The 26,700-nt window shown below is 38.4% G+C and overlaps 1 protein-coding gene and 1 pseudogene across 1 annotated transcript in view; one reads left to right on the top strand and one right to left on the bottom strand.

The window, feature by feature from the left end:
- Positions 1-1,424: 1,424 nt before the first annotated feature.
- Positions 1,425-26,700, top strand: part of NSUN6 (NOP2/Sun RNA methyltransferase family member 6) — a 45,415-nt gene continuing 20,139 nt past the window's right edge. Inside the window, exons 1-7 of the mRNA XM_015561456.1 lie at positions 1,425-1,439; positions 2,079-2,161; positions 12,390-12,499; positions 13,880-14,033; positions 14,838-14,919; positions 19,804-19,923; positions 23,024-23,168. Coding sequence (XP_015416942.1) covers positions 1,425-1,439; positions 2,079-2,161; positions 12,390-12,499; positions 13,880-14,033; positions 14,838-14,919; positions 19,804-19,923; positions 23,024-23,168 — 709 coding nt within the window. The remainder of the gene's footprint in view (positions 1,440-2,078; positions 2,162-12,389; positions 12,500-13,879; positions 14,034-14,837; positions 14,920-19,803; positions 19,924-23,023; positions 23,169-26,700) is intronic.
- LOC102772287 lies at positions 5,786-7,830 on the bottom strand (annotated as a pseudogene).

Raw genomic sequence — 26,700 nt, 5'->3', positions numbered from 1 at the left:
AAATCATTGAATTGTACATTAAAATAGGTGCAAATTATGGTATATAAATTAAACTTCAATAACGATGTTTTTAAAAGGGCATGGGGCCCGGCCAGTGTGGATCAGTGGTTGAGCACCGACCCATGAACCAAGAGGTCACCAGTTCGATTCCCAGTCAGGGCACATGTCCAGGTTTCGGGCTCAATCCCCAGTGACAACGTGCAGGAGGCAGCTGATATATTTCTCTCTCATCATTGTTTCTATCTATCCCTCTTTTTCCCTCTCTCTGTAAAATCAATAAGAAACACATTTTAAAAAAAGAGCATAGTGAAGAAACAAACAGAAAAAGAAGCGGGTGACATGATTGGTTTAAAAATAAGTTTATTTGTGTTGTTTCATGAAAGTTAGGCACAAGTGTGTGGTTTTATGAAAGTTTTATTTTTGTGTAATTTTAAAATCTGACAGAAAAGAGAAGAATAATCTCAGCTTGAAAAGGATTGATCTTTGTGTAAAATATCTCTGTAGTGTAAAGCAGATAGTACTTCTAAAACAAAACAAAAACAAATGACAAAGTTCAGTATCTTTCTTCTTGGAAATATCAGCTTACCATCATTTGGATATTGTAAGACCATCAACAATGAGAGAGAGAAGGAAAGGGAGAGGCAACTGATAGAATGAGAAGTAGGTTACCCTTCAAATTTCTTAGTACCTATCTGTTAGATATGGTTAGTCTGAAATATCCTTTGCCTGGAAGAAGCAGAAGTCAGGAGAGCTGTTAACTTGGTAGAAAAATGTAGTTAGATTTCTAATATATGAACAGTTTATTTCTCTTATCAACTTACTAATAAGTTGACTTGAGAAGTTCTTTCCTAGATAGTGTATGGTTACTATGGTGCAGTGCAAATACATATTGTTACTGTTCTTTCATGTAGTGTGTGAAAATTAATGAGTTGATAATTTCTAGTCTACATGGCAGAGACTTGTTCTCAAATATTTGCATGTTGCCCTTTGATGGAGTATGTAGTCCTTGCTATTCAATCCACTATTCTCTTTTTTTTTCTGCTGTATGGAGTGCCCAGTCATCTTCTGACTGCAATAGTGATGTGTTGGTACATATTTAACGGCCCATTTCTAGGAAAAATAATCCTTTGTGGTGTTTTGCTGATTTAAGTTGTGTAAATATTCCCACCGTGGTCAATTTCTTTTCTTTTTAAAAAAATATTTTTATTGATTTCAGAGAGGAAAAAAGGGAGAGATAGAAACATCTGTGATGAGAGAGAATCATTGATTGGCTACCTCCTGCATGCCCCCTACTGGGAATGGAGGCCACAACCTGGGCATGTACGCCTGACCAGAATTGAACCCAGGACCCTTTAGTCCGCAGACCAATGCTCTATCCACTGAGCAAAACTGGCTAGGGGTATGGTCAGTTTCAAGCTATCAGCATGACCATGGAGTTGGTAAGAGATGCACACAATTGACTATGATGAGACTTTGAATTGGCGTCAGCACCTGTACCACTGGCCCTGAACCTAATTCCAGTCTGACGGCCAAGTATGATAGAGGATACTGAAAGTCCTGAACTTTGCCAAAAAACATTCATTTCCCTCATCAAATTTGACATGGTATAGTGATAGTGCCTTCTTTTTAAAAGTACATCACTTAAGGTAAACATATTTTGTATTTTTGAAGCCAAACAGTAAGCAATATTGAGTGTTATAAGGAAGTCAGGACAGCATAGGGAATATAGTCAGTGATATTATAATAACTAGTTATGGTGCCAGGTGGGTATTTTACTTATGGGGGGGGGGGATCACTTTGTAAAGTATAAAATTATCTAACATAATAGCATATACATGAAACAAATATAATATTGAATATCATCTGTAATTGGAAAAAAAGTCAGGATACTTCAAAGTCAAATTACAGAAAACACATAGTTGTTTTGAAGTCTAATTTTTATAGTATCCCATGGAATAACATGAAAGTATCCCTAACTACACTTCATCCTCTGTTAGGTAATGATACTGAAAAGCTCCATAAATTGAAATTTATCAAATATGTTGATTGCTTTATAATTTCTGTGTGTTTACTTTTAACAGCAGTTTAATGGATTAACTGTTCCTATTCTTCAACACCCAGACCTTCAGGATGTCTTACTTATTCCTGTTATTGGACCTAGGTTTGTAATTATTTCATTTTCAAATTCTGTTATTCTAAGTAAAAGTTATCACAGGTTTTTTATTTACTGTTTGGTGGCAATACTGAGTTTCTCCATTAATAGTAACTTTCTATAGGTAGGAATTCACAAATTTGTAAATGCTGACTTCCATACTCTATTTTGGAAAACATTACATACCAAAGGTTTGTAATATTTTAATGTGAAAAATTCTAAGGAGATTTTCATCTAAAAAGTGAAAATCTTGCGGATTGAGCCCGCAAGCCAGGCATGTGCCCTTACAGGAATCGAACCATGACCTTCTGGTTCGTATGTCGACGCTAAACCACTGAGTCACACTGGCCGGGCTCTATTCTCTGTACTGGCACTCTGTACTTTGAATTTTCCATGCAGACACTCTTTGTGTTGGGGCACCCCAAGACAACCTTCAGGTTTGGTGATTGGTCAGAAGTCACAGGACTGAGCATGTAGTCATGCTCATGGGGAAGATTTATTGCACAAAAGGATCCAAAAGCAAAACCAGCACAAGGAAAAAGGTGCATGGGCGAAGTCTTAGAGGAAGCCAGCCACAAGCTTCTGAGTCCTCTCCCCATGGAGTTATCAGGATGTGCTTAATTTCTCCAGCACCCTGTGACATGTGTAACATGGTTGTCTAGTAGGGAAGCGCATGAGAGATTCAGTGCCCAAAGTTCTTATTGGTTGTTGGTCATGTAGGCACCCTCTGCCTAGCATGTACCAAAATTCCAGGCTCCCAAAAAGAAAGCAGTTGTTCACAATAAACTTCCTTGCTTGTATGAACAGGTTGGGAACAATATACCACTCTTACTATTAGGGAAAGTTTTGTATCAGTGTCAGGAACTTTATCCCAGTAAAGTTTCCAGGTGCCAACCAAGGGCCAACCTTGTAAGGAGGCCTTTCTAAGTATAGTCTCAAGCCTGTTGTGTTAACTCTTATTTTAGAGGATGTAGTGTCGTTTATTTCCTGAGCTTTGCAAGTTTACTTTTCTTTCTTTATTTTTATAATATAACTTTATTTCAGAGGGAGAGAGAGGTAGAAACATCAGTGATGAGAGAGAATCATCAGTCGGCTGCCTCCTGCATGCCCCACGCTGAGGATCAAGCCCGCAACCTGGGTAGGTGCCCTGACCTGGAATTGAACCGTGGCCTCCTGGTTCATGGGTGGATGCTCAACCACTGAGCCACTTCAGCCGGGCTCTTTTTCTTTTTTTTATCTTGTTCTTATATCCCTTTTTTGAGGTTTTTTTCTTTCAGCATCTTGGAAAATATAGAGAAGTATTTGAAAAGTTTCCCTTTTTTTGTTGTACTTTTAAAAAATCTGCCTTTTACTTTTTTATTATGGCTTTGTTTTTCTTGTACTAGCTGTGCATGGGCCCCATGTTGAATGAATACTTTTTGCTTCTCTAATTGAATGGAACAGTTACATTCACATAGACACACCTAGTTTGCAATTTGCCAGAGGATGATACAGAACGGGATGAAATTTGTGCCTAGACAACTAATCAGATGTTTTTTTAGAAATACTTTCACAAAGTCCTCACTAGTGACACATCTCTAACCCTGGTAAGCAGAGCTGATAAAGTCTGAGGCTCTCTGGGAAGGGCTTCTGCTTATAGTTTTTTTGTTTTGGGTTTAAATTTTATTTGTGCTTATTAGTTAACTTGGGTGAGGAGCAAGAAAGTTGATTGCTATTTTCCTTCTCCTCCTTCACCTACTTCTAGGCAGTTTATCCATGTTTGTTAGAGAAAACATTGTCTGCTTGTGCCCATTCTGACAGTCCAGTTCCTCTCAGCTTTATCTGCTGTGAACAATGCCTGAAAAGGCATTCTCAGTCTCCTTTTCTCTACGTGAACCGCTAGTCCTGGTTCTAAGTAATAAATATGTGATGAGGCCCCAGGAGCCTTTTCTTGTCAGAAACATTCATACCCTGCTGAGGAACTAGATTTGATTCAGATTTCACTGTGTCAGGAAATTATTCTTCATCATTGAAATTTCTTAATTTTATTGCAAATGGAATTTTGTTCTCAGATTTTTGTGTTTCTCCTCCCCCTCCATTTCTATGTGCTTCAATAAAAAACACATTCTTACTCTTACTAGACGTTCAATATCACACAATTGTTTAAAATACCAAAATATAGGTTAAACTTTATTTATAGGTAATAAATAATTTTAAAAGTAATTTTGAATCATAAATTTAGGTTTCCTCAGTTTATTAATATGATACTAAATATACTGATCAAGTGTATTTAAGAGTTGGAAAGGTTTTATCATTAGTAATTTAATGAGATTGAACATATGGTTGTAAGGCTAAATGTCATGTTATCAATATCACCTTTATTGAAAACCTTAGAAAAAATTGAATACTAGGCTTCCCTTGTTACAAAAATGTTTTTAACATTATGTCCCACCAGCATTTTCTAAAGAATGCATTTAGATCAGTACAGTTTTTTTTAGTCCAATATTCAATTTGTAATTGTTAAGGATTTCTACATTTTCTGTTAGTGCCCTTCCCTTTTTGATAAAAATTGCAACAAAATATAGAGTGTCCCAAATTGTATACACATACTTTGAATAATTATAAAGGTAGTCTTTATTACGATACATTTTATTTTCAAAATTGAACTATCAGCCTTTAAACTACATATGTGTTTTTTGGGACATCCTGTATTTGCAGCAGGTCAGGAAATTTACTTTCTTCACATTTGAATACACATTTCAATAGAATAAACCCCTTGAGATCCAAATAAGGCTGGATTTGCCCTTCTTGTTCAGCCTTCTTTTTATTTTATTTATTTATTTATTTATTTTAATAAATCTTTATTGTTCAGATTTTTACAGTTGTTCCTCTTTTTTCCCCCATAGCTCCCCTCCACCCAGTTCTCACCACCCCCTACACTTACCCCCCACTGTCTTCCTCCATAGGTGTACAATTTTTGTCCAGTCTCTTCCCTCACCCCCCAAACCCCCTTCCCCCTGAGAATTGTCAGTCCACTCCCTTTCTATGCCCCTGATTCTATTATATTCACCAGTTTATTCTGTTCATCAGATTTTTTATTCACTTGAGTTTTAGATTCACTTGTTGGTAAACATGTATTTGTTGTCACTTTGTTGTTCATAATTTTTATCTTTACCTTTCTTGTGTTCCTTTACTTAAAGAATACCCTTCAGCATTTCATATAATACTGGATTGGCCGTGATGAACCCCTTTAGCTTTTTCTTACATGTGATGCTCTTTGTCTGACCTTCAGTTCTAAATGATAGCTTTGCTGGGTAGAGCAATCTTGGTTGTTGGTGCTTGATGTTCATCACTTTGAATATTTCTTGCCACTCCCTTCTGGCCTGCAGTTTCTGTTGAGAAATCAGCTGACAGTCGTATGGGTACTCCCTTGTAGGTAACTAACTGTTTTTCTCTTGCTGCTTTTAAGATTCTCTCTTTGTCTTTTGCCCTTGGCATTTTAATTATGATGTGTCTTTGTGTGGTCCTCTTTGGATTTTGAAAGTCTCACTAAGTCCCTTGGAGGTTTCTAGAAGATTCTTGAGTAACCTTATATCTGTGGTTTTGAATTCTATATCTAGTAGTTTCCTTTTCTCCATTTCTGTCATTTGTGACCTATTTCTTTGTCTCCGAATTTTGTCTGCTTCCCTGTCCTCCTCTTTGCTTGGGGTTTGGAGGTTCCCAGATGAGGTTCAACTGTGAAGGAATGCAGGCTGTGATGAGCCTTAGGCCTTTTTTTGGAAGCTCTGGGGTTCTCTGACCCGCTGCAATTTGACAGGTTTTTAGCCGGAGAAAGCCAGGCCATTTGTATGCAAAAGCCTCTACGCACAGTTTGGGTGGGGCTATAATTGGGTGGGGCGGGGTCTCAGGGAATCACCAGGGTGGAGCAAACCTCAATGGCTGCCAGTTTGCTCTGCCTCAGAGAGGTCCCAGGTCTCTGTGTCCCTTGGCCCCATGCAGGAACAATAACCGCTGCAAGCACCTCTGCGAGAAAACTGCCCTCACTTTTTGGCCTGATACCAGACAGTCCAGTTTCTCTCCATATGAGCATGGGTCCCCAAATTCTCGCCCGGAACTGGAGTTTAGAGCAGTCGGGAGCTTGTGTCTCCCTCCTGATTGAAGAAGACACCAGTGTACCCAGCTGCCAGCCCCTTTTGCATGCCTCCATACCGCCATACTTCCACACCTCTGCACCTCTTACTGGACTCTGCGCTTTTTTCTTTTGTTCTAGTTGTAGAATTTCCACTCAGCCAGTCTTCCCGTGGTTCTGGATGATATTCATTTTGTCTTTTAGTTGTAGTTTTAATGTGGTTGTGCACGGCAGCAAGTTCATATGTTTACCTATGCCGCCATCTTTCTAGTTACTCCTTGTTCAGCCTTCTTGATTTCTGTCTTTCATATTGTCTTGCTAATAGTATCAACACTTTAAGCTTTCATTTGCTGTTTGTATATATGAAGTAATAGAGTAAATGCAATAGAATAGTCAAGTAATTGCACAATATTAAATTACTGATTAAATACAAGTGACAATGCTGATGAAAAGAAATATTTTCTCAATATCATCATATCTCAAAATTAGGTTATCTCCCATTTGGTGTAGGGTTGGTAACATGTACAGTTTAAAAAGTACCAAATGTTTAACAGTCCCTACTTTTTTAAAAAAAATATTTTTATTGATTTCAGAGAGGGGGAGAGAGAGAGAGAGAGAAACATCAGTGATGAGAGAGAACCATTGATTAGCTGCCTCCTGCATGCCCCACATCGAGGATTGAGCCCACAACCCAGGCTTGTGCCCTGACCGAGAATCGAGCTGTGACCTCTCCTGGTTCATAGGTTGATGCTCAACCACCGAGTTATGCCAGCCGGGCAACAGTCCCTACTTTTTATATCTCTTTAGTGGAGTAGTCCCATAATCTCCTAGTCACCTCACTTTTAGCTGTTTTAATAGTTTTCTGTCTCTTTTTTTAATTCTCACTCGAAGTGGGGTGGGGAGCTGCACCCGTTGCCTTGGCCACCAGCAAATTGACCAATCCAATTGGCCCAGCTCCACACACAAAGACCTTGTTCCCCAGGGTGATTCCAGCTCGTCGGCAGGTATGGATCCCCACAGACAGTGGCTCAATCAGGGCCCCTTCCTCAAAGGTGACATTGTCAGGAAGCTTGTAGCAGAAGTTGGCATTGTGCTTACAGAACCGGCAGAGGTCCCCATCATCGGGGGGCGTGGCACAGAAGATGGTTGGTGACCATCAGCCAATCTTGCAGAATTCATTGGTTTCTCGGGGAGCGCCAGGCTCGATGGCAATGCGATTGCCTTGTTGTAGGTGCTTTACCAATGACCCCACTTTTACGACTATTCCTGAAGCTTCATGACCCAGAACCATTGGCTTTTCACAATAAAATCCCCAATTCGACCATGCTGCCAATAGTGGACATGTGAGCCGCAGATTCCAAAGGAATGCATCTTCAGCAGCACCTTATTTGGACCTGGTTCAAGAATAGGGTAGTTCTCCAGGCGCAGGTCCCCGGGTCCGTGAACCACCAGAGACAGGTCCTCGGGCTTGGCTGCCGCCATGTCGCTCTTCCCTCCGGGGTGGAAGCTGCAGTCCGCAGGACGCTTGGAGGTTCTCTCTCATTGATGTTTCTATTTCCCTAACCCTCTTCTCCCTTCCTCTCTATCAGTAAGAATATATTTTTTAAAAAACTTTAACCTTTTTGATGTATGGGATGTGGCTTCAACCAACTGAGCCGTCTAGCTGGACTTCATAGTTTTCTCTTTATCAAAGTACTTTCATATTAATTTTCTCCCAATATGTATTACTGTAAAGGAAGATTCAAATCATCTTTCATGTAGTTGTTATACTCCTCTATTAACAAACTTTTCATTAAACATTAAGCTTTTTCGGCCTTACATCAGCTTTTATGTTTCCTGGCTAAAATCATCCCCTTCAGCAGAACTGATTTTCACCTTGATACTTACACGTAACATTTTATGTTTTTAGACAATTCTTATGTTGAGAGATCCTCAAGACCACACCCTGGTTCCGTGATTCTAGGAAGACTCAGAGGATTCAGCATATAATGGTACTGAGGACTGTGATTTATTACAGTGAAGGAATCTGAAGCAAAATCAGCAAAGGTGCATGCTGTGGGTCTAGGAAAAACCATTTGCAAACTTCCAGAGTCCTTTTCCAGTAGAGTCACACAGGACACGCTTAATTTCCCCAGCGTGGGTGTGACAGCATATGAGATGTTGCCAACCAGCGAAGGTCATTAGAGTCTCACCATGCAGATTTTTTTTTTTTTGTGGCTGGTCAAGTAGGCACTCTCTGCCTGGCTAAAGTTTAGCCTCCCAGAAGAAAGTCACTGTGTCATAAACATGTTGTTTGTACAAACAATTTAGGCGCAGTGAGCTACACCTGTCAGTTAATAGCGGGAACTCTCATGAAATCTAAGTTCACAGATGCCAGTCAGGGGCCCAGCTTTATAACCAGGACTCCCAAACAGGGCTAGTAGTTCAAACCTGTTATGTAAACTCTTCTCCATAGACTTTCATTCTCATCTCTCCATGAAATGGTTATTTTTATAAAAACACTCAGATTAACTTACAGGGTTCCATTTCACAAAACATTTTTTTGTGTTGATGCTATGTGTAAGACCCAAAGGTGTTATAAAGATGAATGAAATATAGTTGTTTAGTCTAAAAGCAGGGAACTTTGGTACAAGTCAGATTGTGCAGAATGTCACAGTAGAGGTATGAATTAAGGACCACCAGAACATAGTCTGGGAATGGCTGAGTACAAGGACATGGGTAAAGATTTTTCTCCAAGTAGATATTATTTCAGTTGGGCCTTGAAGGTGAGTAGGAATTAGGCTGATGAGGAGGTAAGGTGGACAAGGGCAAGGTAAAGAGAAAGCATATTCAAAAATACAGAGTCATGAAAATGTATGGTGGTTCATCACAAAAGTGATCAGGTTTGGCTATTCAACTGATTTTAGAGAGATTGGAGAAAGATGAGGTTGAAGAAGTTGGGAAAGGCAAGCTGTGATGTGTAAAGGAGTTTTTAACTAAGTAATGTTTTACTTATCTATGTTTTTGCATAGATCATAGCAGCTATTATGATTAAATCTGTATTTTAGGAACATAATATTGGTAGTAGCATAAAGCTCTGTTTTCCAAAGTGTGTGCAAATTGTGGTAGTAGGTTGTGAAATTAATTTCATGGGTTTTTTAATGAGCATTTTAAAAAGGAAATGGGATATTTTATAATGTATCATATTGCATTGCCTTTAGTAAAGATATTTCATGAAATGTTTGTTGTGTGTGTGTGTGTGTGTGTGTGTGTGTCTGTGTATAAGATGAATTGCAAGACTGGAGAAGAAGTCGTTTCCAACAATATGGTGAACTAGATAACCTGGAAATGTTTCTCTTACATACTTACAGGAATACTAAATAAAAAATAGCCACAAAGTGCACAGCTGAGTGATTAAGAATTTAAGTGAAATACTCAGGAATTAGAATGAAGAGTAATTGAAAACAGAGCAGTAAGATTGTGAACTACTATTTGGAGATTGTAGGGTATGGGAGAGGAGGTAGTTGGTCTCATATTTAGGGGCTTTGGTTTTAATAATGGGGTATTAACACTAATTGGTGAGAAATATCCTGAGTCAGTAATTTAGGAATTGAATCTCTTGTCTTCGGATCTGGGTTGAAGAAAAATCTTTGAGAATGCAGAATTGTGATTCCATCCCTCATGAAGTCTTAGAATTCAAAATCAAACCTCCAAGGTGGTCTTGAGACCTGTAATCTGGAAAAGTAACATAAAAATTTGATCTCGATTTGAGATCAAATTTGAGGAGCTTGGCAAAACACTCTAGAGTGACACACAGTTAGTCCAGGCCACACACATTTCTCATGATTTAAAGCTACACTTTAAACCACCATGAGTGAGAATCAGCATATAGAGAAACTGACGGGATGGGTTTCCCACAAAACTTCAGCAGATGGAACTATCTGGAGACTATAAAATCAGTATTCTTAACACGAGTGAAAATAATAGTAGGAATCTAAAACATAGAAGAGCCCAAAAGAGGAGAAAAGGTAGACTAGAAAAGTAATTTTTAGAAATAAAAATATCACTAACATTAAAAACTCATTCAGTGAGTTAAATGTATGTTAGACTCAACTGATGGGGAATTATTGAAGTAAATAACTCAAAGGAAATTATGTAGAATGCAGCAGAGATAGATAAAGAAATTGAAAATGTGAAGTTTATTCATGGAAAGTAGAATGAAAGGTTCTTCATATTTCTAATGAGTCCTAGATGTGGAGAATAGAAAAAATAGGACTAAGACAATATTCAAAAATCTCGGCCCTCAAACCAGCCCGCAGCCCTACGCACAACTATCACCCGAAGGGTGAGAGGTGTGAGAGCAGCTGTAGTATTGTTTTCTCCTCACTTTTGGTAGCAAAACCCTCATTTTAAACATAAGAGGATACATTATTTTAAAAAGCCGTTACGTGGCTCCGTACCCTTTCTGAGTAGAGTGTGAACAAGTTGTGTGAGACCTTTCCGAGCACAGGGACCCGTTGGGGATGGAAATAGCTACATTTTCCATGTGTATGATCTTTGACCTGGCAACAAAAAGCGTACACCTATGGATGAGAACAGTGGGGGAGGGGGGGGCGGTGAGGGCAGAGGGTGGGGTGGGAACTGGGTGGAGGGGAGCTATGGGGGGAAAAAAGGTGAACAGCTGTAATAATATGAACAATAAAGATTTTTTACAAAACATATTGAAAAATCTAATGACTAAGAATTTTCCAGAATGTATGAAAGACAAATTTAAGAAGTACAATGTGTCTGAAGCCCAAAGTAAAAATAAATCCATGTCTAGATACCCTACAATGAAACTGCAAAACACTAAAGACATAAAGAAGATCTGAAAGCAAAGGTAAAAGGCAGGAAACTATTCAGTAATCAGATTAAGAGATGTATGCTCGATGTCACGAGATGGACCCAGAAGACCTATCAGAAATACAAGTGGCATGATTTGGTGACTCAGTGAATGTTAAGGTAAAAGGTTTAGGAAGGAGGAATTAAGTTGATGCTGAGGTTTCTAGTTTATTTTCAAGGCAGATAATGACACTTTCAAGATTGGAAACATAGAAGGATGAAAAGATTTGGAGTGTTGCCAAGGATTTGAAGAGTGAATCAGGAAAAATAACAGTGTTTAGGACTTAATGGGTTTAAGTAACTGGAATACCTAGATATAGCTACTTGCAGGTAATTAGAAATATCAATTCAGGGTCTAGAAAGGTTAAGCATTAGAATACATGGATTATTTTCATAAGTGATTATTAAAATCACGGGATAGCCAAGGGATAGAATGCAAAGTGAGAAGAGATGGCAGCATGTTTTGGAGCTTGGGGCATGAACCTCATTAAGATACAGAGACCTACCAATGAGAATGTGTTGCACCAGGAAGGGGTAGTATAGAGCTGAGAAGTTTAGTGAGACTTGATCATCTAGAGATGATGGAAAGAAAATGGGACACACTTAATTCCCCCAGCAAGGAGTTGTGACAACACACCTGAAATGTTGCCAACCAGGGACACTCATTAGAGACTCAGTGCTTGATTACCTTGATACCTGTTGAACTTTGAAAAAAAATCTGAGTTTTAGAAGTGATACCTAGATTTTAGTGATCTAAAGAATAATTGGAGGTGAGAAATTAGAAAACATTTAAAAAAATAGTTGGGCACTACAGAAAGAAAAATTAGCTTTGTCCATCTTGTTTAAAATACTAATAATTTACCTTGCAACAATCTATCACTTTAAGAAATGTTTTTGAATCCCTTGTATATTTATTGTCTGTTTTAGTCTTTGAAGATGTAATTTCTTTCTCTTCTAATTTGTTATGAAAACAGCAATGCTTGTTAAATGATTAAGCAATTTTTGGTGCCACTTTATTGCCTTCTATCAGATGGACCTCTTTCTATTTTTACTTTTCTCAAATGCCTATCTTCTTTTTTTTAAAAAAAACTCTTTTCTCAATATTTATTCTATTTTCAGACTTCTCTTTCTCGTTTATTCATTAATGGCATTATCGTGGGGCAATCAATACTAAAGAGGTTCCTTAGGATTTAGGTTGAAACACTGAAAAGGTTGGTACTTGTTGGAGGTATATTACTGTGTTAAATTTCTCTTGTTTTATGACCCTAGGAAGAACATAGCAAAACAACAATGTGAAGCCATTGTTGGAGCCCAATGTGGTAATGCCGTGTTAAGAGGAGCCCATGTCTATGTTCCAGGAATTGTGTCAGCTTCAAAATGTATGTATGAAGGGCTGTAAAAAAATAATACAAAGGAGCATATGTCAAGAGACTTTATGTGACTCACAAAGTCTGAAATATTTACTTGTCCTTTGCACAGAAAGTTCATTGACCCCTGACCTATTTGAACAGTCCTAGCTATAGCTGATGGGCTCCTCTCTACTACTGTCAGGCTAATGGACTAGACAAATTTATAATAGGTTAGGTCTTAAAACATTTTTTGGAAGTAGAATACAATTGTTAATGTTACTGGTTTTTTGTTGTTTTTTTTTTTATTGAAAATAATTTAATGAAATGACTACAAAGCTAGATTTAATCAGCCATATAAATCAGCTCTGGACTCTAGAGTTTCAAAGAGTACATATACACATATAAATGAATATATGTGCTTATTATTAAAATCTGCTTTAATTGCTATAATAGGAAAACTGTGAAGAAACACCAACAGGGTTATGGGATTTAGAAAGACTCCTTTGAGGAATTTGAGTGTATTCTTTTAAGAATACTTTTGAAGGAAACTTAGAAATTTGAGGGTGGAGTCAAAATATCAAGATTTATCTGAAGTCTTTTAGGGAAGATTAAGTTTGGGGAAAATAATTTAGATTAGAAGATTGCTTTCCACTCGCCTGGCCTGTGTGGCTAAATGGTTGAGCATCGACCTATGAACCAGGAGGTCATGGTTCCATTCTTGGTCAGGGCACATGCCCAGGTTGTGGGCTTGATCCCCAGGAGCAGACATGCAGGAGGCAGCAATCGATGATTTTCTCACATCATTGATGTTTGTATCTCTCTACCTCTCCCTTCCTCTCTCTCTTAAATAAATAAAAACATATTAAAAAAAATAAGAGGATAATTTTCTTTTTTTTAAAAAAAATATTTTATTGGTTTTTTACAGAGAGGAAGGGAGAGGGGTAGAGAGCTAGATACATTGATGGGAGAGAAACATCGATCAGCTGCCTCCTGCACACCTTCTACTGGGGTTGTGCCTGCAATCAAGGTACATGCCCTTGACCGGAATCGAACCTGCGACCCTTCAGTCCGCAGGCCGACGCTCTATCCACTGAGCCAAACTGGTTAGGGCAAGAAGATAACTTGCCTTTTCTGCTTAGCTAAAGACTTCCAGTTGAGTTAGGATATTTTGAAGACTATTTCGTTTCTTTGTTTTCCTAGAAAAAAAGTCTTCAATTTAGAATTATTGTTAGAGATATTTAAAAACAAAATGTCATTATTTTCTGTTAGCGATTATATTGAGTTGAGCCATTTTAGGCTGCTACTTGCCACTGTTGTTGGCCTTAGAGTTTTCCAGTCTAGCTTAAAGAATTTTAACTGTTTTTCTGTTCAAATATATATCATTATAATATGATTTTCTTCTTTCTTTAGTTATGAAAGCTGGAGATGTTGTTTCTGTATACTCTGATATTAAAGGCAAATGTAAGAAAGGAGCCAAAGAATTTGATGGAACAAAAGTATTTCTTGGAAATGGGATTTCTGAATTAAGCCGCAGAGGAATCTTCAATGGGCTACCTGAACGGAAGTATGTTATTAAGTATTGTTTGGGGTAAATAAGCATTTTTTTGTGGTTCAAGGGAAATTAAAACTATATAAAAATAGTAGCATTATATGAAAAATTGGGGGGGTATAAATTTAACTGGAAATTACTTGATCCATATTTCCATGTTTTTTAGAAAAAAATGATATAACAGTAAATGCTCAGATTAAAGAGTTTTAAGTAAGCAACTAGTCATGATATACACAAATAATTTTACTTTTCCTTTTGAATTTTATTGATTTGAAATTTTTTCATCTTTGGAGAACAATACTTTTCTTGTAAAAGGATAAATTATATTAACTTCCCCAAATCTTTTTAAACATTCCGGTCTTGTGAAAGGAAAAACCCTATCAGTTTAATATAACTTAAAAAGAAAAAAAAAATTTTTTTAAATCCTCAACCTAGGTAAGGACGTGCTGAGAGAGAGAAGGAAAGAGAGAGAGAAACATTGATGTGAAAGAGAAACATCAAACTAAGAAACTGGATTGTCCACAAATTTAATATATTTAGAGCCAGTAACAACCAGAGATGATTTAAAACTAATTATATTTTAATTTAGTTTGAGTAAATCCAAACATTAATTTTTGACTACAAATATTGATGTGAGTGCTGACTTTCTGGTAACATTTATTTTTGATTAAATTTCTTTTTCTTTTTGCCCATCTGGAGTGGCTCAGTTGGTTGAGCATTGTCCTGTGCACCAAAAGGTTGCCAGTTGTTTCCCAGTCAGGGCACATATGGGAAGCAATGTAACTTATACAGACTAATATTAGATTTCCTACTTTTCAGAGGTATAGGCATAAGAATGACAGAACCAGTATATCGCAGCCCTTCATTTGATAATGTACTGCCCAGCTACTTATTTCTACAGGTAAGTGTGAAAGTATAATATTTAGTGACATTGAAACATACTACAGTGAATTATTAGAAATCTAAGGTTTTTTTTTTTACTTTTATTAATACATTTTTGTGGTCTATTTACATATTTTCTGATTTACCTTTGGTTAAGCAGTAAGAAAAAACTTTGTAAGCATTATTTTTTCTCTTAACTGATTAACTACCTTTTTACCCAAGAGTGCTTTAATGTAAAGCTTATCATAAGTGTTGCTTTCCATTTCAACATATTAATCTGAAAATAATATATGCATTTACTATATATAAATGTTCATTTGTAATTTTGAGTAAGACTCAAATGGTTTACTGCTAACAGATTTTTGTCAGGTGGTTATTAATTATGGTGCTCTAACAAGTACAGTCAAATCTCAGTTCTCAAATGTCTCCCATCTCGAACAGTTCAGTTCTCAACCAAGTTGTTAATGGAAAGTATGTCCCAGTTGTACAACCCTTCCTGCCGATACATCAACATGACAAGAAGTGTCTCTCAGGCCACAAATGAGGAGAATTCCAGTCAGTTTACCACTAAACCTCACATGTTGTTAACATCTCAGGAAATGGTCCTGTGAAATTTTTTGTTGTTGTTGTTGCCTGTGAAATGGATGATTAGCACAATTTTAAAATATAAAGAGGCCATGAAGACTGCTAATGTTGCTAAGGGTGTGAAAGAAACAATGATCACAGGCAATTGAAGAGGTGGAAAAATGGTTGTTGATTTGGATAAATGAAAAGCAATCAGCCAGTGACAGTATTTTGGAGGCAGTGTGAGGAAAAACTGACCTTCTGAAAGACACCCCTGGAACGTGTGCTGAAAGTGATTCCTTTAAGGTAGTAGGGGGTGGTTCCATAGATTGAAGAAAATAAGTGTTTGCTTATAGATTAAACAGTATGTTAGACATTTACTGTATATAAGAGAGGTTAAAACAGGAAATCATTTGGGGGTCTGGAATGAATGAATTCAGTTTACATTATTTCTGATGAAAAAAGTGATTCGGTTTTTAAACAAATAGCTTCTTGAGCAGCCTTCTGGAAGCAATTAAGTTTGAGAACCAGGGTTCCACTGTAATTTATTCTGCCTTGTTCAGTTTATTAAGTATTTGTGTTTACATGAACTGATTTGTTGCAATCTGGTTAGGCGAGATTATTATTACTATTGTTATTATTCCCAATATAAGAGGATATCAAAGATCTGTTAGGGCTCTTGAACAGTGTTACCCAGGTTAATGGAGCCTGCAGGTTTGATGCCTGCTTTGCCTGTCAGCTGGTGGGAGAGGGCTCAACAGTGGAACCATGGCACCTGCCAGCACTTCATCCTGCCAGCTATGTCAGACAGGGCTCAAAAAAGGAACAGTGGTGCCTGTCCTCCAGCCCTCGCCATGAAGCCAGGCAGTTCCGTTTCTCCTCATATGTCTCTGGTCCTTTTCCAGCTGCTGGCCCCGCGCTGGAACTCAGAGCAAGTGAGTTTGAGAGTGAGTTAAGTCTGTCTCCTGGCCTTGTAAGTTCTTCAGTGATTGGGTCTCCAGCAGCCCTCATCTCACTCAGCTCCAGTCCTCACTGCTTTTCACATCTAGAAGTTATAGGGACTTTGCTTCCTGGCACAGGAAACCTGGTGTGGGGCTGGGACCCCTCACTCCTCAGGCAGGACCTCCGCAGCCGACATATCCCTCCTGATTTTTATCTGCTACACGTGGGTGTGGGATCAGCCCGTTTTTGTTCCCACCCCTCCTTCCAGCCTCCTCTTTATATCCTTAGTTATGGGGATTCTCTTGAACTGGTCTTCAGGCAGTTTTTATTTTCCCCAGGCAATTTTCAGTGATGATTGTTTTGTAATTTAGTTGTAATTTTGATATTATTGTGGGAAGAGGTGAACACAGTGTTGATCTACGCTATCTTGACCTGGAGTCTCCAGAAGTTTTTTAATTTGTTGTAGTCTCACTTATTTTTTGTTTCATTGCTTTTATTTGGGTATCAGTTAAAAAAAATCATTGCCAAGGCCTATGTCAGGGAGCTTACTGCCCTTGTTTTCTTCTAGCAGTTTTATGGTTTAAGTTCTTGCATCAAGTCTTTAATCCATTTTGAGTTGCTTTTTGTTTTTAGTGTAAGATAGTGGTCTAGTTTCATTCTTCTGTATGTGGCTGTTCAGTGTTCTCAAAACCATTTATTGAAGACTGTCCTTTCACTATTGTGTTTGTGTATTCTTATCTCCTTAGTCATAAATTAATTGAACAGATGTATGTGAAAGTATTTCTGGGCTCTCTCCTGTTTCATTGATCTCTGTTTTTATGCCAGTAACATTGTTTTAACCACTGAAACTTTATAGTAGAGTTTGAAATCTGAGAGGATGATGCTTCCAACTTTGTTCTTTCTAAAGATTGCTCTGGCTATTCGGGATCTCTTGTTATCTCATATGAATTTTATGGTCTGTTTCTGAATATTTAAAAAAAAATCACTAAGTGATACTCTTGTGTAGCCAGGATTGAGAAATACTATAGAGAAAGGTAGTAGACTTAGTTGTTTTAAGAAACTGCCATCATTTAAATACATAGTGAAGAGTCTTTACTTGGATTATTTCATGTTTATTTATTGCTTGACCAGAAATTTTTAATGTGTTACTTAACTGACAGTGAAAACTTCTGTCATCTTTGATCCATATATTAATCTTATCTTTAATAGGAGGTAAGCATAATCATTTGTCTCTAGCTAAAGAATCTCCATTAGCCACTTATATGTCTTTTCATATTAGAGTTCAACTTTTAAGTCTTTTTGGAATAGACCTGGCTGTTAAGAAAAACTATCAGTAACAGGTGAAGCTGTTTATTGGTGTTTAGTGTGGAGGGACTGCTTTTCAGGTACCTCAGTTTTTTATATTGATTTTAATGTTTCCTGTATCCATGTGGAGGGGTTGTGTGTGAAAACTTGCTTCTTATGTCTTCTTTCTCACCATTGATTTTCTGTTTTGAACTGGTGATCTTGGATTCACTGAAAATCTTGTAACCTTCTCGCAGTTCTTGAGGACATACTAATGGATTTAATGTTTTGGTGTGAGAATGAATTAAAAACTTTAAACAGCCCTGTGCTTGTTAGTCTCTACTTTTTTTTTGCCAAATATTTTTAAAAATGTAATTATTTTGTGATATTATTCTATCTTATTTAAAGCTGTCATCCTTTAGTAACAATTCATATATACCTAATACTAATAATGATTTGATATAACTTATTACTATAGGTAGAGGTATATTTGGATTGTATTATCTCAGAATATATTTTTGTGTGTTTTATCAGACATAGCTAAAATTTTTATATTTTACTTTTCTCCTACTGAAAGGTAGTAGTGGTGAGAAGATATGAACTCTAACATGCCTTTCAGTGGCATTAGCTGTATAAAACTGGGATTTCAAAATGGGAGTTAGATGATGAAGCACCTGAAGTTGCAAATTCTTATAAATTTTCTGGGGAAAAGATCCAGAGCTTTCTCATATTTCTAAGGGATCTCTCTGTCTCTGGCCTCCAAAATATTGAGAACGACTGAATTGAGAAAGGACAATATGCTTATTTTGCTGAATTGATTAGAGAAATGCATTGTGTGTGTGTGCATGTGTGTGAATGTTCTATGAAATCATAGGATACTCGAGGAAATGGAGAATTTCCTGACATCATTATCTATATACTAGAGGCCCGGTGCATGAAAGTTCATGCACTGGAGCGGGTGTCCCTCAGCCCGGCCTGCCCCCTCTCACAGTCCTGGAGCCCTCGGGTGGGAGGCGACTCCATGATCAGGGGAAGGCGATGCCCCCATCACACCTCCGCTGCCGCCACTGCCAGCAGCGCAAGCCTCAGCCCGCCCTGGTTACCTGAGCCTCAGGCAGCCCTGGGCAGCTGGGCAGCCGAAATCCAAGATTTGTCTGTGCCTTGGGCATCAGCTGAGCAGCTGACATCCGAGGCTTGCCTGTGCCTTGGGCCAGCCCTAGGCAGCTGGGGGGCTGAGGGCGGGTCCAGCCGCACTGTGCGCCTGCTGCACTTACCCCCCCTGGCTGGGCTGAAAGACTGTGGGACTCTAGCGGGGCTTGGGGGACTGGGAACTGCATCTTTGTGATGGTCAATTTTCATATTCTCTCTTTACTAGATAGGATATAAAAGGCTAAGTGTCCGTCCATCTGACCGATAGCTATGATGTGCACTGCCCACCAGGGGCAGAAGCTTAAAGCAGAAGCTGCCATGACATGCACTGGCCATTTAAATATAAATGGCACCACGGACCTGGCACTGACAAACCAACACTCGGCTTCCCCCAAGTGGGACACAGGTCCCGCCGCTACCCCCGAGCAACAGCCCACCAAATCACAACCAACGCTTCCAAGTCCCCATGGTTCAAAATGCGGCCCACAGCCCAGCCCAGCCTGGAAATGGTGGCTGTGGGTGCCAGGTAATGATGTCAGGTAGCAATGCCTGGCTTCCTTTCTAGCAACTAGCTTCCTTGGAGTTTCTTCAGCTTAGGAACCCAGCTTGCTTTATAGCCAGGTGCAAACATTTTACAGTTTAACCAAATGTTTGTGAAGCATTTTCCCCGTGCCTCATCTTATTTGATCCTCACGGAAGTCCTGGAGGAGGTAGATAGGAGACTTGGTAGAGTCCTATTTTCTTTTCATTAGCAAGATGCGAATAGTGATATTAAAATATTTCTTCTAATTAATTTCCTTTCAGTGTATACGAATCTGTCCATCAGGACACTAGAAGTTAAAAAAATGTACTCTTGATAAAGGATGTTGTATTATATTACCTCCAAAGATTTCTTTACATTCTCTGATTCTGATATGTAAATTGATTTAGTATAATGATAATTGATCTTTTTTTGTTCTTATAGAATTTGCCATCTGCTGTTGTAACTCATGTTCTGGATCCTCAACCTGGAGAGAAGATTCTAGATTTGTGTGCAGCACCTGGAGGCAAAACAACACACATTGCAGCACTAATGCATGATCAGGTAAGATTGTCTTCACAGCAAAACTACTGTCAGTGTATTACATTTCAGTGATGAAGGTGGAACTGCATGTAACTTATGAAACATTTTGAAGACATTTGCAATCTGACTTATTTCAAATTCCAAAGGGAAGACTGTTCAGTGCACCTGATCCAGAGCTGGTTAACTAGGGGATCTGATGATCTTGCGTAGGCTTATTCACATTTTAATTGGGGTTGGCTTATGTAAAGTGACCCCAGCTGAGACCATTAGGGTGCCCTGCCTCTGGTCCATGTGTTTCTTAATCTCCTGCTAGGAGCAGATGGCTAGCCTAGCTGAGGGCAATCATTAAGGGTTGGCTGTGGCTGAGGGCAAAGTAGAGCAAGGCCAACTGTTCAAGTGCTATTCGTTTCTCTGTTTGCATTACATTTACTCTCATCCTATTGGCCAACACATATCACATTGCTGAGCCCAAGTCAGAATGGCAGGTTATTGCAAGGTAAATGGCAAAGATGAGGATATGTGGGAAATTAAACTGAAGTTAGGCAATCTCTCAGAGTGGGATAGCAATGGAGAAATGAACAACCTGCATAGAGATACTTGAGCCAGAATGAATCTTAGATTTTGTTGCTGCTTTCGATTTATTTTGATAAATTTTGTGTAAGTTTACCCTCTTTTCTGTGCTTTTGTAAAAGTAGCCTTCAGCCAGTGGAATTACTTCTTCACTGCAGTATATTTGAACCTTATTTTGTGTTGTTTTTGCCTACTTTTTCAGTTCAGCTCACTTGAAATGGTTTTGTTTGTCAAAGTATTAATTGGAACTATATATATCATTAAACCTGGTGTCACATTTAGGAATATTACCAGCAAATTCCTGGTATTGTAGTCTATGCAAATGATGCATATGTCATGCAAGGACAGTGTGTATAAAGGGAACAAAAGCAAGAAAATATTTTGAAAGGTTAATTTCACCATATCTGCAATATCATTTCATAGTATCAAATGTTTTAAAGTATCATATGAATATCATAATACATTCATAAAAATGACCCTCTTGTCTTTATCAGCTTTGACTTAACTGAAGTATTATGATAAAAAAAATTTTTAAAAATTTTTTTATATGTTTTTATTGATTTCAGAGAGGAAGGGAGAGTGTGTGCGCATGTGCGAGAGAGAGAGAGAGAGAGAAAGAGAGAGAGAGAGAGAGAGAAACATCAGTGATGAGAGAGAATCATTGATTAGCTGCCTCCTGCACACCCTCTTCTGGGGATCGAGCCCACAACCCGAGCATGTGCCCTTGATGGGAATCGAACCCAGGACCCTTCAGTCTACAGGCCGAAACCCTATCCACTGAGCTTATAACAGCTAGAGCTAAAATTATTTTTGAACTATGTTTTATACCAGTATAGAAGATTTGTGGTGATATACAGGCATATTTCTCTGTCTTTAGTTGTCAGAATTTATATGATTTTTATGTATATAGAATAGAAAATATTGAGATGAGGATTGATTTTGTAAGAGGAAAGAATAAGTATTTGATATAAATTCGATATACGTTTGGTTATTGAATTCAACTTTAAAAGTAGGGGTAGGAGGAAATTGTGGAAGATCATAGTTTTTCATGGCTTTCTGATTTTTTTTATTATTTGATTATTTTAATTTTATAAATTTGCTTTTCAAAATTCCTTTCCCCTAGGCACATTTTCTTTTTACCTTACATACATATATTTTATATTATTTTATATTCTTCTTGTCTGATTGCTATGGCTAGTACTTCTAGTACTATGTCGAACAGGAGTGGTGAAGGTGGGCATCATTGTCTTGTTCCTGTTCTTAGGGGAAATGGATTTAGTTTTTGCCCATTGAATATGATGTTAGCTGTAGGTTTGTCATGTACGGCTTTTATTATGTTGAGGTATGATCCCTCTATTCCCACGAAGTGTGCCTTCCTTTTGAATTTTTTGGAATAGTCTGAGGAGGATAGGTTTTAGTTTTCTTCTTTGAATGCTTGGAAGAATACCCTTGTAAAGCCATCCAGACCAGGGCTTTTGTTTGTTGGAAGATTTTTGATCGCTGTTTCAATTTCTTTGGTAGTTATCGATCTATTCAGGTTTTTTGACTCTTCTTGGTTGAGTTTTTTTTTTTAATATATATTTTATTGGTTTTTCACAGAGAGGAAGGGAGAGGGATAGAGAGTTAGAAACATCGATGAGAGAGAGAGAAAAGTCGATCAGCTGCCTCCTGCACGCTCCCCACTGGGGATGTGCCCGCAACCAAGGTACATGCCCTTGACTGGAATTGGTCCTGGGACCCTTGAGTCCGCAGGCCGACGCTCTATCCACTCAGCCAAGAGGTTGAGTTTTGGGAGCTTGTATTTTCTAAGAATATGTCCATTTCATCTAGGTTGTCCATTTTGTTGGAATAGAATTTTTCATAGTATTTTTTCCTAATCATTTGTATTTCTGTGGAATCGGTTGCTATTTCACCTCTTTCATTTCTGATTTTGTTTATTTGGGTCCTCTCTCTTTTCTTCTTGGTGAGCCTGGCTAGAGGTTCATCAATCTTGTTTATCCTTTCAAAGAACCAGCTTAGTTTTGTTGATCTGTAATGGGGTGACCTGCGGAGACGACCACCAGGGACTCAGATCAAAATTTAGGAGCCTTTATTAAGCTGGCCAGTGACTACAGTTACAGCACCCTGCCGAAGCAGAGGCTGAACTGCAGTGCCCATACAGGAGTTACAGCGTTTTTATTTGCAAAAACCACAAAGTTAGTTATAAAGCCTTGTTTACACAATTTGTTCCCGACACAGTACAATATCAGTACAGTGACTACCTTCCTATCTATGTGTTCTAGGAACAGAGAGTACAGCGTGCCCCATCTGGCCGAAGCACCAGATATGCAGCACCAGATATGCAGATATACAGATCTTTTGTATTGTTTTTTTGCTCTCTATGTCATTTATCTCCACTCTGGTCTTTATTATTTCCTTCCTTCTGCTTATGCTGGGCTTTTCTTGTTGCTCTCTTTCTAACTCTTTGCGTTGTAGGGTTAGTGGCTGTCTCATTTTTAATAATTTTTATGATTGCTTTAGGTTTACACTTTCTATTTGTTTGTTTTTTTAGGGAGAAGTAATAGCCCTGGATAAACTACCCAACAAAGTTAAAAAAATAAAGCAGAATGCTTTATTACTAGGGCTGCATTCTATTAGGGCTTTTTGCTTTGATGGAACAAAGGCACTTAAACTCGATATGGTTAAGGACACAGAAGGTGAGTGAAATTTTATCTTTTAAAGACTTTTACAGACAAACAGATTTTGCTGTCATTGTTCTATCCCAGGGATGGGCAAACTTTTTGACTTGAGGGCCACAATGGGTTCTTAAACTGGACCGTAGGGCCGGAACAAAAGCATGGATGGAGTGTTTGTGTGAACTAATATAAATTCAAAGTAAACATCATTACATAAAAGGGTATGGTCTTTTTTTACAATAGTTTTATTCATTTCAAACGGGCCGGATCTGGCCCGTGGGCCGTAGTTTGCCCACGGCTGTTCTAGCCTCAAAATATCCACAGACCTTAAAACTTTGGCATGGATCTAAGATTTTTTGCTTTAATAGATATCTCCTTTTCTTTTCATCTCATTCCTGAATATCAAGTTTTTAATAATTCCAACCCCCAAAACTTGGTCAAACTCTTTTTTCTTCTTTTTTTCCATCACCACCTATTACCTCTATACCCTCTTCCACCTTCACCCACACCCCTACCCTCTTGATCAAGCTTTTTATACTTGACATATTTGTCTTAATTTCATAATGCATCTCAGAAAGCTCCTGAGCCTTTCAATTTTATGATTCTTAAGCTATTTTGTATTGCCTCTTCATTTCCAGGTTTATCCCTTGTGTCTGTTTTATGTGCCCTCTTATTGTGGTTGAGACTTGATTACTGTTGGTATATCAGTGGTTGGGATTGACCTTCTGGCTGACTGCCTATGGATTTGGCCATGGCTACATGGGATGAGCTCTAGGGCAGGGCAATCCCACTGAACAGAGGTCACTTTAGTGGGGGCTCTGGTGTCAGCTGACTCCTCCCTTGCAGTGTGTCTGTCATTTGTGGAGCTGGTTGGGTGGAGGTCTTGTATTGTCTGTAGCCAGCCACTGCCTCTGTTGGTTTTGGAGCCTCTTGGGAGGGGATCTAGTGAATGTCAAGGACAGCTGCCATTTTTGCTCAGTTGGGGTATCTTGTGGGAGCAACAAAGTGATCTGTGGTTTGTGGCCACTTGTACTGGTTTTGGCATGTATTGGAGAGGATAGCTGTGAACCAAGTTCCGCTGCCACTAGTGCTGGGTTTTGCGACCCTATAGTGGGCACCATGATATGAGCTGAAGGCCAGCTTTCACTTGTGCAGGCCTTGTGTATGCTTAGTTGAAGCTATGTTTTAAGCCAAGCGTGGCCACAGATTTTGCCAGGCTTGGGGCCACTAGTTAGGAGTTACATTGCCAGTTGAGATTGCTTGCCACTTGTGTCAGGCTTGGCACTTAGCAAGAGGTATACAGGGCATGCCAATTCCAGCCAGTGCTTGCCTGGAATTTGTAGACCTTTGAGAGATTTTAAGAAAGTGCTCAGCATGAACCTAAGTAGGCCACTCTTGTGGAAAAGCTGCTGAGAGATATTCAGACTGGACACACTGGTTGGGTGGGAAGGGGTGTCAGGGAATCACCAGGGTGGCACAAATGTGCTAGCCAGGTAATGAAGAGCTCTGACTTGGCACCTGCCTGCATCTGGCCCTCTGGATGGGAGTTGTGCTCAACAAAGGAGCAATGTGCCTACCAACACTTTCATCCCCAGAGGGAGCTTTCTTAACCCCGGCCTCTCCAGCCCTTGTCCCGAAGCTAGTCAATTTCATTTTTCTTCATGTGTCCCTTCTAGTTTCGGGACAACCGTCCATAAGCCTGGGAGCGAGTGAGTTGGCAGACAAGTGTGTGGTTGGGCCCTTTAAGAGAATGCCTACGTGAACAGCGGCCTTCCATTTCACTTGGGTATCATCCCCACTGATTCACAGCCAGGTGTTATGAGGACTACTTTTTCTGGAACTGGGCGTGGGAACTTGGTGTGGGTTTTGGACTCCTTGCTCCTCAGAAGGGACTGCTCCCACTGAGATATCCCTCCCAATTTTTAGTCACACAGCTTTGTTTCCACTCACCATTTTTGCTGTTATTGGCAAATATATAACACACTATATGTATAAATATGGATATATGATACATGTGTATATATGTATATACATATATAGCCTTTATTACATATAGGGCCATCAATGGAATTATATGCATATTTATTCAGTTGATTTTTAAATCAATTAAGGGAATATGCATTTATACTGTTTTTTATAATTACATAATTACCTTTACGTGTGTTCTTTGTATTATCATATGGACTCAAATTACACTGTAGTTCAGTTCCTTTCAATTTGAAGAACTTTTGAAAGTATTTCTTATAATGCAGGTTTGTAGCAACAATTCTCTAGGTTTTTGTTTATCTGGGAGTATCTATTTCACCTTTATTTTAAAAAGATAATCTCTTTGTACTTTGAATACATCATCCCACTGCCTTTTGGTTTTCATTCTTCTGATGAGAAAATATCTTTTAATCTTATTGTGGTTCCCTAGTATATGAGAGCCATTTTTCTCTTGCACCTTTATATTTTTTAATTTTAATAGTATGTTATATTTACTTCCCTATGTCCAAAATATCATTTCACCATATATCTCTTGCAGCTTTAAAGATATTTTTTCTTTGCTTTTAACTTTCAAAATTTTTAGTATGATGTGCCTGATAGCTGATCTTTCTTCATTTGTCCTACTTAAAATTTGTGGAGCATCATGATCATTTTTTAAAAATATTTTTCTAGTTTTTGTCTCTCCTTTTCTGGTGCTCTTATTGTGTTTATATTGGTGCACTTAATGGTGTCACACATACCTCTGAAGCTATGTTCATTTTTCTTCTATTGTCTATGATCTTCAGATTGCATAATTTCTACTCTTCTATCTTCAAATACATTGATTCTTTTTTCTGTCAGCTGAAGTCTATAATTGAGCGCCTCTAGTGAATTTGTCATTTGTAATTATACATTCAATTCCAGAACTTCCATTTGTTTTGTTTTTTTGTAATTTGTATTTATTGATGTGTTTTATTTGGTGAGACATCGTTGCTATGTGTTCCTTTGCCTCCTGAAGCATAGTTTCTTTTTATTTAATTCTTTGAACATATTTTTTATTGGCTGTTTTAAAGTCTTTGCTAAGTCTGCTATCTATACCCTCTCAAAGATAGTTTCTGTTGTGTTGGGTCACACTTTCGTGTTTCTTTGCATAGCTCATAACTTGCTGTTGTTGAAAACTGGGTAATAGGTTGCACCAACTCTAGATACAAATCACTCCACTCCTCCCTAGGCTTGTGGTTATTGTTTACTGTGATGGCTGGTTGTTTTAGTAAATTGTATATTGCATGTACACAGTAACCCTGGGGTGATAATAGTTTTATGAGGGTTCTTTTTTTTCCCCTAAAAACAGTAATTATCACTGTGGTGGTGGTATAATGATAGTTGATTTTTAAAAACATATTTTCATTAATTTCAGAGAGGAAGGGAGGAGGAAAGAGACATAGAAACATCAATGATGAGAGAGAATCATTGATCGGCTGCCTCCTTCTACACGCCCCCTACTAGGGATCGAGCCTGCAAGCCAGGTATATGCCCTTGATGGAATCAAACCCGAACCTTTCACTCCACAGGCCGCAGCTATCCACTG

This window comes from Myotis davidii, unplaced genomic scaffold (genome assembly GCF_000327345.1).
Source record: "Myotis davidii unplaced genomic scaffold, ASM32734v1 scaffold376, whole genome shotgun sequence".
Classification (NCBI taxonomy): domain Eukaryota; kingdom Metazoa; phylum Chordata; class Mammalia; order Chiroptera; family Vespertilionidae; genus Myotis; species Myotis davidii.
Note: the sequence above shows the minus strand (reverse complement) of the source record. Positions and strands in the feature narration are given on the sequence as shown.